This window comes from Sitodiplosis mosellana, unplaced genomic scaffold, assembly GCF_009176505.1.
Source record: "Sitodiplosis mosellana isolate CC-2019 unplaced genomic scaffold, AAFC_SMos_1.0 Smas_scaffold_2, whole genome shotgun sequence".
Classification (NCBI taxonomy): domain Eukaryota; kingdom Metazoa; phylum Arthropoda; class Insecta; order Diptera; family Cecidomyiidae; genus Sitodiplosis; species Sitodiplosis mosellana.
Genome location: NW_022595245.1, coordinates 7,334,931 through 7,355,419, shown reverse-complemented (window position 1 = coordinate 7,355,419; position 20,489 = coordinate 7,334,931). Strand labels below are relative to the sequence as shown.

Here is a 20,489-nt window from a genome sequence, read left to right as displayed (position 1 = left end):
ACCGCCGCAACGGAACCGAGGAAAGAAGCGCGCAAAAGAGAGCAGATCGCTGTGATATGGCTCACTGATCACTTTAAACCGATATACCAATTCACTGAATCAAAAATTAAATCTGCAGCACACAAATTGATGCGACTATCACTATCACGCCTCGACGGCCTTGTCTTTTCGTCGGCATGCAAATGGACCCGACCGACTGGTCAAATTGTAAATATGGTCCATTCCATATCACAACAACAATGAACTCGCGCAAAATTAGCCTTAATGTAATTTCATTGCATTTGCTTGATAATATCATTTTCTGTGCGCTATGATTCCGCCAGCCAGCTCACGCGCGTGCAAATACACACACACACACACACACGGCTGTTGGTCTCTTCTCTCAATGCTATACATTTGCTCCCGTTTGTTTCGTTTCACCCGCATCATCATCGCTACCACCACCACCACACTCTTTTGCTGTGTAGTTAATCAAGCGAACGCGATGAGCTGCGATCTGGCTGCAATGAGCACTCATTCGGTTATCAGACAATTGTTTCAATCTGTTTTGATGATTGAAGTACGAATAGTTTTGTGTGTGGTTTTCCGTTCAGCAAAATAGGCAAACACACATTCGGTTCGGTTACCTTTTTTCTTGTGAGCTTTGCTAAACGTACGATTTTGGTGGAAATTTATTCAGATTTTTGGAAATAATCAGTGATTTTTGTTATTTTATTTCTTAAATCATTTTTTTTCTTCTCTTATCTACAGCTGAGCCCTGCGAACGCAGGTCGAGGAATGTTTTGCTATCATTGTCCACCGTCTATACATCCTGCAGGGCCTCACCAGCCACGTTTACCAACGCTAGACTACCCATTTGCATCGACGCATCCATGTAAGTACATTGAAAACACTAGCGCATTTTACCCATTTTGTTAAACCCCTCGACGCGGTCACATTTATCAACTTCACTCAACACAACGAACACTTACTTCCCGGATTCGAGCACACACACAAAGCGAGACACACGGACACAACAATCTACACAGATGTGCTCAAGAACAAAACGTTTGTCGAGTTATTAATGAACATGCAAATTTCATTTGCTACAAATTGCACACACACGCCATATAATGGTACTCGGTGTGCGCACTTGCAATGGATCTGTCTGCCGTTGTGGCATTGCCCAAATGAAATTATATCATAATTTCAATTAGCAATGCATTCAATTGCTTGCACAAATTAGATAAGTAACAACACAATTGGACATGGTGATGATCGCCGATAATTATGACATGTCCGTTAATTAACCAATTTAGCATTGTATTTACGTAGTTTTCTGTCGTCATCGGCATCACAGTCGCCATCGCAGTCATTGTCGTCGTTTTTGTTGTTGCTGGAAATTTTTTCGCTAGCCTGAATTGGGCGAATAGCAAAACAGAAAGTTTCGCCTTTCGCAGGCCGAGCATCACGTGTGGATTTCTTTCTTTTGAATGTTTTCGAACAAAGTTTGCGGTGTTCACCCTCAAAATAAATCCTATAATCGAATAATCCAAGTAACGAGGCTTACAAATCAACCACCAATATTCGGATTCGCAACAAAATGATACAGAGAAAGAGAGACACCCGAAGTTCAATACGTTGCATCGTGTTAAACTAGATTTCACTCAGACACTCAACATTCGCCCGTTTGTTCTTTTTTCGGTGTTCATTTGATTCGATGTTTGCTTTTTGGTGCGCGCACCCGCGTGCGAAATCCATCGCAAGAGAATGAACGGAGGAGCTCAAGTCAGGGAAAAACCCTTGTCGTTCGTTAATGCAATAATAGTTAAAAGTTATGTGGAAAGCTGTTGCAAAGGCAACACAGTGCCAGAGAGTTGTAATAACATTTCATTTTCGTTCGTTCGTTCGTTTGACGAGCGAGAGCAAAAGTTCCTTTTTTTCCTCTGTACAGACGGTTTTGTGTGTCGGTTTCAGACGGTTTGTGGCTTTTTGTATCCATTTCAATTTGGCAAGCGAGAAAGAGAGCGAACCAAGAGTATAATCTAATTTTTAAATTTGATGGTAATTTATACGTCATTAGCATGTTACCAACACATTTTCAAATGGTAGCACCATCTCATTGCAACCACACCAAATCCATCCATAAATTGAGATTTACAATTGAATTCCGACTTATTGGCTTTTTGGCAGAGAGAAAAGAGAGGATGAGTGAGAGTGAGAGAGTGAGATAGAGTTCAACGATGCGAATGTGGTTGAAAATCAATCAACCCGATGGCATGTACTTTGCATGCCTATGGATTGTCCGAATAGCCCATCTGTGTGCCGATCCCGTAGTCGCAACTTTGCTTCGGAAAACTTTATTTGATTTCCGTTTTAATAGAATTCCGACGAAAATTTGATGTAATTTCAATTGACCAATATTTAATTGATGTGCATGATAGCACAACGATTGATTGCACCATACATACGTATATGGCTCGTCATGCATTTGCCTTTCGCTTTTCGCATCGGTCCAAACACATACACTCTCGCTAAAAATTGGGCTCGATGTGCGCTGTGCGGCGATGGCGTTGAGCAAGTGATTTAATAATGTATTCGATTCGTAATCGATGTCTGATGGGAATAGGATTCACAAAACCACTTTTCGTTCGTTGTCTCTCTCTCTCTCCCACTCTCACTCTGCCATTAGCTCGGCCTTAAAACCATAAACCGTTGGAATCAACATGGCATTTGTGCCACTGCAAAATGAAACACTTTGATCTCTGCGCCGAAATCACATCACATCGAAACTGACAAGGCGTCACAACAACATGACGAAAGTAAATGAACATGGCACGCACTTTGCTACACTCTACATTCGTATATACCGTACACAAAAAATGCGTGTGTATCTTCAAAGCCCAGCCGAATAAAAAAGTGCGAAAGAATGCGAATCTTACACACAAATCACGGGCGGTGAATGTAAACGCGGCGCATATAAAATGTACAATGAAAATTTAATTCAAATTGATGTTAACCTAATTTAAATCAGACTTAATGTAGAAATGTGTCACTGCGAAACGATGCAAACGAGCCAATGATCAACATCACCATTAACAGACACACACACTCACTATGCCAAAACCCCGACCGCGACACATTGAAAAATGTATGCTAGCATACATTTTAATCAAATATTTAGTACGATCTAGATTAAATAAATATCATTTTTGTCCCCTCTTCCTGTTGCCTGAAAAGATATGATCTCCATGTGTCACATAATTAGTTTTATTAGATGAAACACAAAAACGGGTTCACTCCACTAAAATGCCATGCAAAATGCTGTGTGCTTTCAAAGACAGATATTTGATATTGAAAGCATATCAATTACGATAGTTATCGTTTGTTTTACAAGTGAATTTTATTCCGAGTGAAATTTATGCTACAAACATTGCAAATGAAACTAATTCTACGCTTGTGAGTGAATTGTGCCAGTCAAAAGTTGTGCTCTATGTTTAACGTGCCTTAAGTTCTAGTAATATTTATGCAAAAAGTAAAAAGGAAAGAGAGGTGATTTCAAGTCATGGCCATATTTGGGCTGATTGAAACGTTAACGTTTATGGATCTTAGGTAGAAGCTGTGGGGGCGGTAGATGCTGTGGAGGATGTAGATGCAGTAGATGAAGTAGATGCCGTAGACGCGGTCGATGCTGTCGATGCAGTCGATGCTGTCGATGCAGTCGATGTTGTCGATGCAGTCGATGCAGTCGATGCAGTCGATGTTGTCGATGCAGTCGATGCAGTCGATGCAGTCGATGCTGTCGATGCAGTCGATGCAGTCGATGCTGTCGATGCAGTCGATGCTGTGAAATTTACATTAATCCATTATGTGATTATTTTTTTGTTTGAAGTTCAATTGAATTGAGGAGTCCAATTCAAGGATTCTCTTGACTATTTCTAAATTAGTTCGAAGTATCATAACATTAATGAGAAATAATTCATTTGAATGAATCTTTAAAATAAAATAAATTCGAACAAAATGACAATTATTCCGCTACTACCAAAGATGGCTCAATAGATTAATTAGCAGTTTATTCTTCTTACCTGTTGAAGCGGTCGTGCTGAAAAACAATTATACAAAATTTAAATTTTAATTCTCAATCACAAATTCAATATCGTTTCAAACTTGAAATAATGAAATGGTTTAGTAAATTCTCCTTACCTAGTTGATGATGTGCTTGTCGTCGTACTAAAATAGAAAAGAGAATAAATTTCAATTCTCAATTTCCAAAATAAGAATTTTCAATGAAAATTACATAATTTCGATATCAATTTTATCACCTCGTTGTGGTTTTTATTTTGATGAAACAACATTTGCATGACCTTCTCGTTGTGCATGGCTTTTTCGTTTTGCATGACCTTTTCATGGTTGGGCATGACCTTTTCATGGTTGTGCATGACGACGAAGATGTTGCTTTCGTTGTTGGACACTTTTTTCGGCGACAACGACACCGTTTCACTGTGACTTTGTTGGAACTTGAAGAAGATCCAGATGAGGATCCTCCTGATAAAGAAGCCATTGAACCCAAATTTCTAAGAATAAATGGCATCGGCTCTGCAAGTGCTTCAGCATATGGTTCGGGATCGCCAGATCCATGTGCAAATGACTGAATGTTTTGAAATAAAAAGAAAAAAAAATGAAATTTTCATATGTTTAACTGAAACCAAAACAAGTTTTAAAAATAGAATGAAAATAAAATAAAAAAAAATTCGCACGAGAACACATTTCAATGTATCATCATGACCACAAATGTTAAAAATAACAATAAATATCCCTCAAATACTTTCCGCAAACTTACAATAAAAGCAATTGACGCAAAAATAAAAAAGATTGCCATCCTCATCCTAATGTTTATTGTGGGTTTCAAATATTTTTAAGCCATTACTGAAGCTTTCATTCAACTTTGCAACGGTATTTATAGCAGTGAATCTGTTGTTTAGGTTCAGATCGACTGTTGTTTGCATACAATCAAACTCATCAAACCAGATACTACAAATACTTGCAATGAATTTTCTGTGGTGCCAAAAAATGTGTTAATCATTTTAAATTGTTTGAATTCATTTCTATTGATTTAAAACTCTTTCTGAATTTTTCGCTAATTTGTGAAAGTGATCAATATTTGTTGTAAACATTTGATTTCATGCAAAAGACCTTCAAATATAAATTTGCACGTAAATAAAGTTGAACCAAAAATTTTGTTTCAAATTTTCAATACACATTTTTCGTACTCGTATAGCAGTCCCTTCCAATAAATTAGAGCGTTAACATCGATCGAAATTTTGGTTGCATCTGAACAACAAAAAAATAGATATTTTTTTACCTATATATAGATTTGATAATGATACTTTTTTATCGATTTGCAAACCTTATTTGAAGTGTAATCTCATTTTGTCCTCAATATTAGCATTATTTTTTCATTGTGAGTACAGGGTTTGACAATGCATCGAATTACTCATTATAAAATGGAGCAAGTCCATCAAATCAGTAAGTTATATCAACAGTTTTCTCGTGTGTGTCATGCAACCAAGCGAAACAGAAATGGTCGAATTTAAATTGAAAGTGCCTTTGGAATGGAATGTGTTGTTTTATTAGAATGCATTTGCCGAATTTGATGATAAGTTGATGAAATGTTTATGGACTATGCAACAATTTATTTAATGACTAAACATTCGCATTCAATTGAATTAAACGGGTAGAAGAGTGTATAATTATCTTTAATAAATGATAAATGAATTTTAATATCCAATTTTTCAGTACTCACACTGACGCACAATAGCACGGTATGGTGAAGGCGAGCGCGGCTCTGCGATTGCATGACAAAATATCATGTTTGCGTTCAATTTTTCAAACCAAATGACAATGGTTTCGAGTTTGTGTGTGTGGAATGCAAAACCTTTTGAACAAAACCAAACATTCAACGGGTTTGTTCGAATGGTTGGAAAAAAAATTAAAATGTGAATCGAATCGATGTGCGTTGAGTCATTTGAAGCCCGCATTATTTGGTTAGAGCCAATTTAAACGCAAACGATTCAATTGATGCATTCTACGTTGCACGCCTTCGTCTAATTAAATTATATGGTGCACAATTTTTAAATGATTTCCATAAAATTGAATAAAAACAACGAGTCAAGCGACACATCAAAACGAGTGCAAGAGTGTGAATTGATGTGTGTTTTTTCACACTTCAAGTCTTGTACGGGAAAAAAAAGGTATGAAATTGAAATGGAAATAGTTTCTGGGAATTCATTGGTTTTTCTGGTGAATATACTTTGATTGGAAAGCAATTTGTAAAATAATGAAATATGAAGAATTCAAACGCAAATTTGAATATTGGGCTCGTAGTGCGAGCCTCGTACATACTGCACATATATCGAATATATGAAATTATTCATTCAATTATCACATCAATTTAGATTTTATTACTTGATCTCTATGCGGAGAGATGGGCAGACTTTGTTCGAAGAAATGCGCTTCGCGTTGATGGTGATGACGAAATGATGTGTTTGCATGGTGACAATAAATAAAATTTCAATTGTTATTATTACGGCAATCAGGAGAATCAATTAAATTGTTGTTGTGGTTATTTTTCGCTGGCATTGTTCGCATTCAAAACGATTGAATTATTCACGCAATTATTAAGTTCGATTTTGGAAGTAAAACGTTGTTATGGATACTTTGTAATGTAAGGATTTTACTTTATCTCGATTATTTGCAGATACCAGTTACTCATATCATCCGGCCATACACGATGAAACGTTTGTGCGACGAAAGCAGAGACGGAATCGAACAACGTTCACGCTTCAGCAACTCGAAGAACTGGAAACGGCATTTGGTACATATTTTTCTCTATATTTCTCCAGTTTTTCACATTATTCAATGAGTTCAACACCCGACCATTTCTGATTTTTTTTTTCGAATTTTTTCTTTCGTACAGCTCAAACTCACTACCCGGACGTGTTCACCAGAGAGGATTTGGCGATGAAGATCAACTTAACCGAAGCTCGTGTTCAGGTATGTGCTTGGCTTGCCAAAACTTTGTTCGAAATGAATTTTGAGCGGATTGGAAATGGTCACAAGGTCATCATCAACAAATAAATTCAATAAAGTGATGTGTGTTCGAGGCGTAGATGTGCGTCACAGTCAAAAGTCATGGGTAATGGTATGGTTGCACTCCAATTTACGCTTGAATTTGACATGACAATGCAATTACATTGTGTTCTCTCCCCAGTTGAATTTTGTTCAGTGTTAACATGATTTTGGTATCGAATTCGCATTCCCATCGATACTTCGATGCCATTCAGTTCAGTTGCTCCACATTTTTCAATAAAAGTTTGCCCGAAAAAAAAGAACCACACATCCATCCATTGAGGCTGCCATCGTGAATCAACTTTTGGTGTGGTTGACGTTTGCAATCGAGGTTTTACAGTAAAAACCATGAACAAATTGCTTGATCGGATTATTTGATTTTCGGCGATTTAATGTGGGTTAACACATGTTCATCTGTAGTGAACGTGCGCCAAGATTACATCCACACACGTTTGTAAGTAGCTAAACACAAATCGCCGTGGAATTTGGCTGGTTGAGTTTCACATTCAAGTTACGAGAGACAGTTCAAATATGAAATTATCGAAAAACTACGGTAATTCAGTTAGGATTCGGTTTTATCTCATGTTCATGCTCGCTCGTCGTCCACTAAGCTCCGACCGTAAAAACCATTAGCTAATTTTCGACAACTAATTCCTCACTCAAAACTCAATTATAGCACATGAGCGCAAAAGTCTTGTCGTGAAATTTGATGCCGTCTAAATGGCCAACATTCATAGATGAAGCAACCTAAAGAAATTATTACTTCATCGGAATTGCATTAAATCGAATCAAGTCGGATTAGTTAATGGCTGTAAACGCATGATGGCATCAACGAGAAAAACTTCACCCCTAAAATGAAATCATTTCTGCTTGAATTTTTTCGTGTTCAGTCTGCGAAAACCTTTTATTTTGCAGAGAATATATTTTCGCAGCCTGCTGATTTTTTTTACTGGCATTTTGTTTGCTGTGTGTTCTGAAAGGTATTTTACACGTTCCCTTCGACACGATTTCAGTATTCTGTTGTTTTCGTTTTTGAACGAAAACAAATATTTGCTGTCAATTAAAATTTCAATTGTTCTACCCGATCGAAAACTGAATGGCACACATTGTACACTTAATGTCAACCTTTCCATTTTCGCCGTGCGGTGTTTTCACGCGTCTTTTACTTCTTTTGTTCTTTTATTGCGATGGGCCAACCGTGTAGCACAATTAAAAACCCTTTCAAAACAAAATTCCTTTGTCGGTTAATTTTTTTTTTTTTTTTTTTTCAAAATCATAATAATTTTCGATTTGATTCAGTCACGTTTAGCCGCAAGAGGCTACGAGAAATTGCATGTACTTTTGAGAATGCATTTCCAAACTTGAGGCATTGCCTAATTCCAATATGAAATTGTCGAAATTTATTTTATCCGTTTGTCGAAATGAAATTTGCTGTATGTGAGTGATTAAATAAAATGAACTGTGGTGCTGGTGGCGGGATGCGAAGAGAGAGAGAGAGAGAGAAATTGTGTGCACGTGACCTGGAAAAAGAGAAATAAATAAACATATCAAATTTCATGGATAAATAGTGGTGAAAAATGAAAACGACTGACAGTGAGTCGAATCGAAAATTTAATAACTCAAGTCATCTAGCGTAAAATGATGGTTTATGGTGCTGCTAACGTTCGGTTCACACCGAACTCTAGGTCTCTCTCAAGATATCAAATGTCAAATATTCTCTAAATTTTTGATGCGTGTGCCGTTTAAATGGCTGTGCCGCAGAAATTGCTCGAATGATTTACAACACCAATTGTGTTCAACATCTTCCAATTGTATGATGCAACATCGTGCCACATCCTAATTTACAAAATCAAATAACACATTCTCGAACATGCATCCAAATAAAGAATTTTTGCTCAACCCTGGCAAAAATGAACTGCCATCCGAGTTTGCAGCAAATACTCGCAATGAACTAGGCGACTTGGAATGAGTCTATTGACGCGTGTTTATGTGTCTCATTTCGTGCGATGTCAATATGCTATTCATGTTACCCAAAATCCAGTCGACTGATTCGAATGCACCGAGACAAGAGTGTTTTCGTGGATAAACAATGCCATACTAAATTCCTAATTTTGATTTGATATAATACGGCACAACAAAAACACTCCCGTTCCACGTTTTCAGTATATGCCTCGAAGGATGTCACGTATTTTGTGTGATTGTGCGACAGAGAGCAGCAGTTAAAAATAAAATTGCACCGCCATTGGAGTTTCTACATCGTATGTGTGTGCCTACCTACAACTACATACACAACGTTCGAGTTGGCAGATAGAGACGAAAGAAAAAAAAACACAGTGAAATTATTTGGAGCGCGTCGTGCGCACACCGAGAATGGATTGAGCGAGCGAGCATGCCATTGCAGTGTCATCGCAAAAAGCAAATACTTAATTGGGTACTTGCTGTGTTTGAAGCGAATTGCATTTTGAAAATTCACTCTCATCGTACATAATTAACTGCGAAAATTGTGCACCAGCCCCCACGGAACGGCAGTGATTCACAAACTAATTGCCATGATTCCATTTTGCACCACTTAACTACGTAATTATTTCGTTTGTTGTGTCGTTCAACAGAAAAAAACAATACTACTGCACGTTGGCTGTTGTTTGTCGTGTATTCGAGTCAAGTGATGTACATGTATGTGATACACAAAAAGCAACAGCGGCTCCAATCCTTTGTTTTTCAATTAAAATTAATTATTTTCTCTCTTGTTGTTGGTTCTTTTTGTCTTTATTCTACGCGTATGTGTGTGTGTGTGTCTCCTTTTTGTTTGGATAATTGACACCTTCTCATGAAATTTGTGCACGTCATTCGAGACACACTCAAAATTGTAAACTTATGAGTTTTGTGTTTTCTCTCTTTTTCTTATGAGTACAAGTGATGCTTGTTACATCCATCTAGTTATATGGAGCTGTTCATAAAGTAGTTCATGGTTTTCAATTTCGGAATGCCCCACGCGTCGCTAGTACATTGTTTTTCGTTGAAAATTGACTTTTCTACTGTTTTATATGGTAGAGTTGGATTTTCGTGAGCGATTGAATGAAATTATTCCTTTCACATGAATCTAAGTAATTTTGTACGTGACATTTTAATTACCAAATTTGTAATTGACGATGTATTGGGCCGAAAACATAATTTTAGAACGAAATTCTAAGAAAGCCCTACGTTGATAAGAAAATTTGTCTGTACTATTGTGACAGTTCCACTGTCAATCACAAAGATATGAAAATTACGATATGTTTGATTTCATTTGATTTGTTATTGGAAATGGTATGTCAATCCACTTGAAATGCTCTAACTCAATCAATTTCCAACCACAAAAGTCACCCCGGCAACAATGCAACGTGTGCGCGTTCATATTTTCGCCAACGTCATAACCGTTAACACTCTTCGAAGAGACAAGCTGTGAGTAGATTAAATTAGATCTATTTGTATCATTTTATTACCGTTGCTCTTCTGTGGTCCGATTCACCACAGCATTCTTGCCGACCATCAAAATGAGCATAAAACACGGTGATTTTGATAGACAGTTTGCATTGGCTGAGATGATGCACAACCATTACTAGCTGTTAAGCACAATAGCATTAGCCACTAGCCCTATATTGTCAGTTCATAGATACAGCTTATTCAATTTTTCAACAATTTACAGCAATAATCTTCGGTTGATTCGTTTTTTATGTACTTTCAAATGGCAAGTGTACCACAGCCAGCGTTTAAGCGGCAGTGGTTTTTATTTGATTTGAAATCTTCCCGTCCAATATTGAATAGACAGGTTTTGTGGTTTTTTGGTGGTGGTGAAAAAAATCTCCCTCCGTTCAAAAACCACCGTCGATTCTTTTCACTTACAGTGTTATATGTATTCGACCCGAAGCTATGTCGATGCAGAAGGTACATTTAGAAGAAAAAAAGAACCCAACGAGTTGTACACATGTATCGCATGTATCGATGAATGTTATCGGTGTACCAAAAACTGGTTACAGTGTATCAAATTACTCGGTGCAAGAGGTGCACTTTGTCAATCACAATGGGTTAGTACGCTTTACAGAAGCGCCAACAATTTCTCCTGGTATAAATTTATTGCGTCTGCTAATCCGTGGCCACCACAGTGTGGCTCGAGGGCCCAAAAAGGATGCAGTCGCTGGTTTTCGAAGTAAAGAGTTTTGTTGATCAAGTTGGAAAATTACACACATTACTCGTTTCAATCGGCTGAAAGTGGATTAACGTTCACATCTGTTCACACACACAAATGGTGGAATAAACTAGTGGTTAGCATCGGTTGTTATGATGAAATTTTCGAGCTATTGGCTACAAATTTATGATAAATATTATGATTATGACTGTCACGGCTGTATACTTGATTCAATTTCATGATCCATTGGACTGTGTAATTTGCTTTCTTTGCGTTATTAGACCATTTAGTCAAACAAAGTGCTATTCAATTTGAGTTATTTTTTTTTCTCCATCGGTGTATCTTTTTCACCGACAACATACTTTGTCAACATTGAAAAGAAATGATTACGGTTTCTTGTATCAACATTTGATCTGTTTAAATAGTATAATCGACAAAACCACATACTGTATTTAAATTATAATATCGCTAATCCTCCCCTCCTTTGTTTTCATTGCAAAGTCGCTTTTTCCCTCACTTTTTTTTTTACTCGGAAATTTTCAATTTTTCACTCATAACTTGAGCAAGGTTAACAATGACGGCAGAGAGAGAGAGAGAGAGAGAGAGAGAGAGAGAGAGAGGATAAAAGAAGTCATTGAGACAATTACCAAATGAATAATAATATTTGCGAATGTGAACGCTGTATGTACTATGGAAAAACAAAAGGCAACACAATGAATACTTAAAATGTAATTACTTTTCGGTGTATCGAATGGATGAAACAAATTTGTTCGTGCATAAAATATTTATTGTGGTAATTTATTTACATTTGAACATGTAGCAAATGGTTGTGGTGCTTGTTTCTTCATTTGTTTGCTTCGTGTAAATATTAGGGGTGAATTTGTCAATGGATTACACAAAGAATGGAAAAGAGAACGATAGAGAGTGTGAGGGAAAAAGAGAGAGAGAGAGAGAAAGAGAACATGGATGAAGAAGAAAACAAAACAAACAGACATTTCAATGAGCCGCACAAATCATCATGACTCGGTGCGAATGTTCATTGTTGCCGCTTGGACTACACAATCCATCGTATGTTTGTCACCAAGCAGAAAATACCTCAAATGACATTTGTGTGTTTTTTTCCCTTTCGTCTGTTGCAATTTGGCGCTTACAACGAGCGCGTTGAATCGATGAATGAATGAATGGCAAACAAAGCAATTTACCGCATTATATCGTTGAGTTGTTGATATACACACAGCAACTTACTTAAAATCACATTTAGCCAACTGGATGGATCCAATCAACAAATGCAGGCATTCGAGTGTGTAATTATTATTGTTACTGCTTGGCCAATTGTTTATTGTGTCAAAGAAATATTTACCCTTTTGCTGATTATCGTGCAAATCTGTAAATAAAACAAACGACGGGAAAAAAAACGTTGCCTTTGATTCTGCGGAAGTTTTCTGAGAATAAAAATGCGGAAAGCAGCTAAATTCCGATATTTTAAACAAGAAACAGAAGGAAAAGATGGGACAGAAATAGATTTGGTGTTGTCTCTTTTTCAATGAACGAGTTCATTCGGGATCGGTTGCGAGCAATGCAACTACTAATTTGATAGCCTCCGGGTAATGGAAAATTGTGTACGCCCGACGACATTACGTCTATATCACATTTCATTGTGAGCGTCTGTTGGCTGGCAGCTGAGGCTGGGGTGTCATGATGCGCCGCCGCCGTCGACAAATGAAAATAAATTTTGCGTATAAAAGCAACCATAAATTTAATAATTTTCCAACGAAATGAAACATTCATTATACATTATTGGCTTTACTCAGTCGCTCCATTTGCTCACAATGAAACGAATGCCGTATAATTTTCCAATTTAAATTGAAATATTCCCGATTCGGGGAGTAATTGAATTTCCATATTTTATTCCTGAAATGCGGTTTTTTCTCTCTCTCTCTCTCTTTCAGGTATGGTTCCAGAACAGGCGCGCTAAGTGGCGTAAGGCGGAACGGCTCAAGGAAGAGCAACGGAAACGGGATAGCGGTGACAATACGCCAATTTTAGCCGATCGAGTAAGTATTCCGTGTGGAAAATGAATGTAATTCCAAACTCAAAACTAATTAATTGCATTTTTGTTCGACTTTGACTTGACAGAATGAGCAGAGCCGAGAATCATCACCGGACATTATTGGCGATAATGACGATGAACACTTGAGCACAAGTGCACCGGCTCATAGTCCACGAACTGATTCCGATTTGGAACGACCACAATCGTCGTCGATGCAAATCCATAACCATCAATCTTGTTCGGGTAGCGTTGGTTCACCGTCACCTGGATTCCGGTAAGTGAATTTTCCCTCTGGAAAATTGACAAATCGAATATTCAAGAACGAAGATCAAAATTTATTATTGATTGAATCGGATAATTGATTTCTTTTCCCTTCAAATTCCATTCATTCAGAACATCACAAAATTCTGGCAACAGTCCGCCGAATGCTGACTCACCGCCAATCGAAGTTGGCGGTCCCATTTCGCTGGCAACATCCCCAATATCTATGACACTGAGCTCACGTTCCAACAGCATCTTGACGAATACAAATGGTGTCGCGGCTAATAGTATTTTCAACAGTTTTGCTGAAACGTAAGTTATTTTTCCTCAAAATTTATGGGCTGACACAAAGATCGAGCCAAAAAAGGAAAACAAAATCCAAAATGATTTTAATCTTCGTTTTTGATGAATGTGCACACTGTCTTCGACTGTGTTGAATGTTATGCCTAAGCTCATTACGGTCAATAAACACTATACGAATGACATTATGATGGTTATCTTAATTTTATTATCCATCATTATGCATTTCGAAATGGTATTATCGGCGATTCATCAATGACTTGTGCATACCGAACCGAATCTAATCGCATTTTCATGCTAAAAGCATCCATGATCTCGCAGCCGATTTCAGTGCACAAAAGAAAAATCTTCAAAAAAGGAAATTAGGCACATTTACTCACTCTCTCTCTCTCTCTCTCTCTCTCTCTCTCTCTCTCTCTCTCTCTCTCCGTGTGGGTCCACTTTCCATTCTCAGTGTCTCAATTTTTCCGATTCGAATTCTCGAAATGCAAACACCCCGTCGATACGTAGCGAATATCTGTCGCTGAACAGTGGTACAGCGACAAGAATGTTGCATGTCAGAGCAATTTATACTGTATCATTTCCTTTGTTTGATTTTCGATGGGTTTTCCGGTTCTCTATCGAAGGGGAGTGTACGAATAAATCAGAAGACAATCGTCTATGTGTTTGTGTTTGTCTATGCTCACAGATGAACTGTAATTGAGTGTATTTTCGCATGCACGATTACGAATCAAAACAAACTAATAAAAGATTATGCACGAGACGAGATTTTTATTTTCCCAAAAATCATTCGAAAACAACTTCATTAGCCATATGGTAGAATGTTTTGAATGTTGGAATCTTCTCGCTGAAAATGTGACATTTGTAACATTCAGAGTGTGTGTGTGTGTTGGGTGCTGTATAAACAGCTCAGCATGTTGACACAACAGGCGTCCTCGGATACATTACAACCAAACGATGTATTGCCCCGAAGTGAAATGGCATCAAGAGTATGTTCACCGAATTTCTAACTGGTTTACCTCCGATTCGTTTGGTTTCTGGTTTTTGGGTTGTAACAAGTCAATTAGAGTCTTGATCGATTTGCGTGTTCTGTCAACACGATATTCATACCAAGTTAAAATTTGCTGTGTGATTTTTCGACTTGACATCACAGTGGGTTGCATCCCAATAAAAATAAAATCTACTAATTGCTGCTACTAGTTTATCAAACGCTCGCGCGGGTCATTCCAAATGCGGAAACACTTTTATGTGAGTAACAATTTGTAAACCCGAATTCGAAATGCTTTTTCTTTTCCGTTTTTATGCGAGCAAATTTATTCCAAAGTTCCGATTGCGAAGCATTAACTCTCGAAAAGTTACGATCATCCAAAATAATTTTGCCAATTGATTGGATTTGATGTGCGTATAATTTAGATATCATTTTCATTTATCAACGTCCACAATGCCATTAACTCATTGTTTCTCACAATGGATATGATGTGCGCTAATATCAGCAATGCACGAAAGAAAACCATCTTCTATCTCCATCATGACACTGCAAGAGCGCGATTCCATTCAAATCCACTCTCAACGAGAGTAATGCAAACGAATCACAAATTCTTAACGATTTAATAGCAATAATTTATATTCATATTATATTGTAATATGTAATGTTCGACATACGAACCAGAGCATATGTGTGCGTGTGTGGCCGTATCCACACCGAATCCAGATGATTTATTTCCATTTAGTTTCTCTTTGCGCTTCATTTATTACGCAAGGATTTTCAACTAAAACCGGATACTTTTCCTTTCTGGCTTTGGCTCTCATTTTTTTTTTGCTCGTTCGTTTTCTTTGCTCATTGATTTAGTGGTTTCTTTTGGTGGTGTGTGCCGAGCTGCCGAGAGAGAAAGAAGGAAAGATAGAAAGAAATAAAGAAATCAAAAGGGATGGGGAGAGAGATCTAGATTGAGAGAGGCAAAGAGAGTACCGAACAAAATATAGTGAATTGAGTAAAAGGGTGTCAATATAATTTATTTTTCCGACTTTTCAATTTTCCTACGGCTTATCTAATGGATTTACCAGTTAGGACAGATCTTATGTTTTGTCATGAAAATTAATTGCCCTGGTAGTGAGGAGGTGAGGGAAAAAATGGAAAATTCTATTAATAGGAAAAGGATATGAAAGCGAGCAGTCTATGCTATATAGCCTCAACGAGTCTCAAAGTGAGCACTCCATGGTCCACATAAAATTTGAGCACACCGGAATCGGGCGTTCTGTGGACGAAAAAAAAAAAACAATGCGGAACAGCTTCGGTTAATCGTGAAAAGAATGTAAATCCAATGGAGTGAACGGTGCATATTTCGTTGTTTGTTTGCGGGTGTGCGGTTATTCGGTGTAGTAACGGGTAATAATGATTTCCGAAACCACGGGCGGTACCGTTGTACACAACTGTTTGCTCGTTTTGCACTATTTAACGGTGGCAACATTAGCATGCATTATAACTTTGGTTGGTCACAGCATTTTGCTTCATTTAAGATGTAAATTTTTTCATTCATTCCGAAAAACCAAAGATTTTTAAAAGACGACCACGACGAAAAGCGAAAAAAGAAAAAATCATCGTGCTAAAGTCCTTGTAATAACATTTTTTCATCACTTAAGCCACATTAACTCAAGAGCAAAAACAATTATTTTCTCACTTGCAACATTTTATGTGAAACATTCATGTACGTGGCATAAGGGGTCTTAAGTCGTCATCATAAAAAAAACAACAACGTATTTATTTGGCTGATTATTGTACAGCAGCTAACTAAAGCCACTAACCCCATTTTGCATAATAATAGCGCAGAGTGTGTGTGCAGCAACAAAAATGCACTTCAACGTAAACGAAACAGGAAAGAAAAGGCACACACGTACAAAAAAAACGGCGACTACGACGACGAACAAGAGGCAAATTGAACGAAGGGTCGTTCATTGATTGTTGCCACTAATGCGCTCAATACCAAACAAAGCAAACCCTCAATATGCTTGTTTTTGTGTGTAAAATACACACAAACACTCGGACCAGCCTGATCACTCGAACGGTACTCAGCATCATTAAGCCCAAATAAAAGAAACCTATGTTCCATTTAAATCTCAAGTACAGTTTGCCACCGAATTGCTACTGTGGCTCTCTTCGTTTCGAGTCGTTTGCACGTTGCGTTTTTTTTTAAGTTTCTGCACTACGGAATTGAAGTGGTAGGAGCGAAAGGCCAAACAAAATGCGTAATGATTTTTTTTGCGAATTTGAGGTCATTATGATTTAAATCAATTCCACTGAATACACAGCAGAAGATTTAACGCAAAAAACCACGTAAAGCGAGATGCAACACTTTGAAATGGTCAAGTTATTTAGTCCTCTTGAATTTTATTTACGGAAAAATAAAATCTTCTTTCACCAACAAAAAAGCAATCAAATTTTATGAACTCATGTTCCCGTAAGAGAGGGAGATGGAGAAGGAAAGAGAGATTTAGAGGAAGAACTGAGATTCACATGATAGCGACATTCTTTTTAATGTATATTTTGCATAATGCATTCGTGTCATTATCCCATTAAAATGTGCAAAAACAACAAACGGACGCCGTCATCGTCGTCGACCAAAAAGTCATCTTTTGCTCAATGAATTGTGCACATGGACGTTTCAATTGCGATGTAAATGTACGGGCAGGCTAAAAATCACGATGCGGCGACAAAGTTCTTTCCGTCACATTGACACTCAGTCTGCGTACATTTGCCGTGTATCTGTTTCTTTTGTGACCGCTTTGCGTAGATTTACCAAACTTCTATTTGATAAAATCCACGGTGTGGAATCCATTTGCCTTTTGATGAAATGTAACATTTGAGATACTTGGTTTGTACAGAGACAGCGGGGAAAAAACGCCCGTAAATGCACAAACAGAATTTGCAGCAATCAGTAAACGAACGTCGTCTTCGTTAGCATGATGATGAAGAAGAGCGTGTACCACACGTTTCAACCTTGATACATATTTGGATGTGCGCTTGCGAATACCAAAGCACACAATTTAATTCGACGAAAATTTAATTTTTCATTTTGTACAAGTGAAAAACATCCCATTACAGGAAGGGATTATGTATTACGTATTCATTTCAATGCTTCTCTCTCTCTCTCTTTCCGTCATTCGTAGCAAATGTCGACAGAAAAGACGACGACACACACACAAACACAGATTAAATATATTCATTTATAAATTCTTTATACCGTCGTCGTGGATTGTGTTTGTTTTGGTGTGTGTGCGTGCGATCGTAAGAGAGGCATTAAATCGGGAGGCATGGAGCTAGGGAGACGATTGACGAAATGGAAATGATGGCATCACTCGAATATTCAAATTACGCGACAAAGAACAAGAAAGAGCATAGGAAATTACGTTCGCCTTTTCTCTCTTTCTTTCCTTTTCTCCTGTTTGGAACAGTTTTTTTTCATCCTGCTACCTAACTTGCTTAAACGTATCACAACACGAAACTACGTTGTTGCCGTATCGAAATATTTCTTCCTCTTTTCATGCAAAATTTTCCAAGTAACATGATGAATAAATGGATGCGTTTCGACGACGACGACGATGACGATGATGACGTCGTTGTCGACAACGAAGATGCTGAACACTGAAACTCAGGTGTTTGTGAGCGTGTAAACGATGATGGAAGTTTTCAGGCGAAAGAAACAAACGGCAAAAGTGTGCCAAAGTACTTTTTTCCAAGCGAATATCCCATCTAAAAATTACCTAAATCATTTATTACATTATTTCATCACAGCTTTGTGCTGTTTGCGTCGACCGAGAGAGAAAACGAGAGGTAGAGAGAGTGTAAGAAAGAGAGAAGGCAGCAGCAGTAGCCCAGAGAAGGAAAAAAAATTAAATTAATTGCTCAGGATGTTTCAATTATTACTGGAATTTGCAATTATGTTAAGTTTTTTTTGTCGTAGTCGGAGTGTTTAAGCGCAGTGTGCTGCTACATAAAATGCATTATGAATAATAATAAGTATAACGAATATAAATAAATAAATGGCAATTATCGTTTGGCACAGCGCTGAATCGCTTTCCGTTCAGCGCTGATCTACTTCTTCTCTATCTTGTCGAGTCTGATCGCATTTTGTGTTGTTGTACATAGAGACTCACTCACTGAACAATGTTCAGTGAACATATCCAGTCAAGTCTATACACTTGAATGCACCTCAGCTGTGTATGTGTGTGTGCGCATTTTGGCTCCGCTCAAAAATAGGGCAGTCATAATCCAAAGGGATCACAGCTCTCAAATTGATTTAATTTGATGCGAAAATAGCGACCGTTGATTTGCATGCAACAACAAAAACAAAAGGATACAATGCTAAACGAAAATTCAATTAGAACATTTTCGAAGCTTCAACATTTAAATAAGATAAAGGAATATTTACATATATTGAATTCGCCTCATGCGCGCTCTCTCGCACTTTATTAATAATTTTGATAGCAACAATTTTACAAATTTATGATAATCAATTCCCTTTGATCTTTCACCCTTAGCGAACTTACTGCGAATCATATCGTATCGGTTTTGTGCGTATTTTAGTCGCTTAAAAGCATTGAAATAAAATATATTTCATACACACACCGAATCGTAAGCCATTTCCAGGAGAGCGAGACAACAACAACAAAATCGCTCAAAATGACTATGTAATTCAATATTTTTTTTCTGCTTCTGCTTTTCGCCATAATGTGGGTGCTTTGATACAGTTTGTCCTCGTTTTTTTTTCTTGCTGGCTCATTCCCGGCCAGATCTAAAGAGCTAGCTGCGAGCGAGAGAAGAAGAAAAAAAAATCGTAAAAAAAGAGTCGCTCATAAATGTGAAAATACAATCTATACATGAATGAAATATGTAATGTGTATTATTTGATAGCAAAGTTTAAATTCAACCCCTTTAAATATTCATACGTAATATTTTATGATTTGAGAACTGGTGCGCGCCACTTCTTTACTTTTTCTACTGATCTCTCGTCGCATATTTTTCGTTCGTCGGGTTTTTTTTTCTTCTTCTGGCCATAATATAACGTTGATGAAGAACAATTCGGCAGAAAATATGAGAAGAAGTAAAATGTGTTCTCATTTTTTTATGCTGTTCAAACTCCTCAATTCTAGCAAATTCAATATTCACCGTCAAGAAAATGGAGAAAAGAAGGAGAATTTACGTAAAGCGAAAAAAATATCATATTATCATTTATGAGGTTTTAAGACGAGATATTTCATTTTGCTCGTTTATAATTTAGTCAGTATTCGATTTTTTTCCTACCCCGTTCCACTTGAGACAGCCTCTCGACTTTTTGGCTCCGCACTCGACACAATCCGCTTGGACGTTGATTTTGTGGATGTGTTTGTGTTTGTTCACAGCGCAAGAGGAGGAGAGAGAGAGATAGAGAGAGAAAGAGATAGAGAGTGTTTTCCAACTGTTAGTTTTTCTTGATCCGAGCTTTGTTATCCCGTTGATGCATAAAAATTATATTCTAACGCTCTTTTATGCGCATAATGTGGCTACTTTTGAATGCTCTCATTCGCTTAAGCTCTTGTTCTCCTCGTTTCTATCGCTCAGGATGAGATTGC

At 37.5% G+C, this 20,489-nt stretch overlaps 2 protein-coding genes across 2 annotated transcripts in view; one reads left to right on the top strand and one right to left on the bottom strand.

The window, feature by feature from the left end:
- The window catches only part of LOC129565227 (uncharacterized), a 34,989-nt gene extending 16,316 nt beyond the window's left edge, over positions 1-18,673 (bottom strand). The window contains exons 1-4 of the mRNA XM_055439825.1: positions 15,550-18,673; positions 4,302-4,627; positions 4,183-4,209; positions 4,065-4,081 (exon numbers count right to left, since the gene is read on the bottom strand). Of these exons, the coding sequence (XP_055295800.1) occupies positions 4,065-4,081; positions 4,183-4,209; positions 4,302-4,627; positions 15,550-15,609 (430 nt within the window). The 5' untranslated portion in view covers positions 15,610-18,673. The remainder of the gene's footprint in view (positions 1-4,064; positions 4,082-4,182; positions 4,210-4,301; positions 4,628-15,549) is intronic.
- LOC129565226 (paired mesoderm homeobox protein 2A) overlaps positions 1-20,489 on the top strand; it is a 32,018-nt gene that overhangs the window by 8,140 nt on the left and 3,389 nt on the right. The window contains exons 2-7 of the mRNA XM_055439823.1: positions 751-874; positions 6,737-6,853; positions 6,956-7,032; positions 13,222-13,326; positions 13,409-13,596; positions 13,716-13,895. Of these exons, the coding sequence (XP_055295798.1) occupies positions 778-874; positions 6,737-6,853; positions 6,956-7,032; positions 13,222-13,326; positions 13,409-13,596; positions 13,716-13,895 (764 nt within the window). The 5' untranslated portion in view covers positions 751-777. The remainder of the gene's footprint in view (positions 1-750; positions 875-6,736; positions 6,854-6,955; positions 7,033-13,221; positions 13,327-13,408; positions 13,597-13,715; positions 13,896-20,489) is intronic.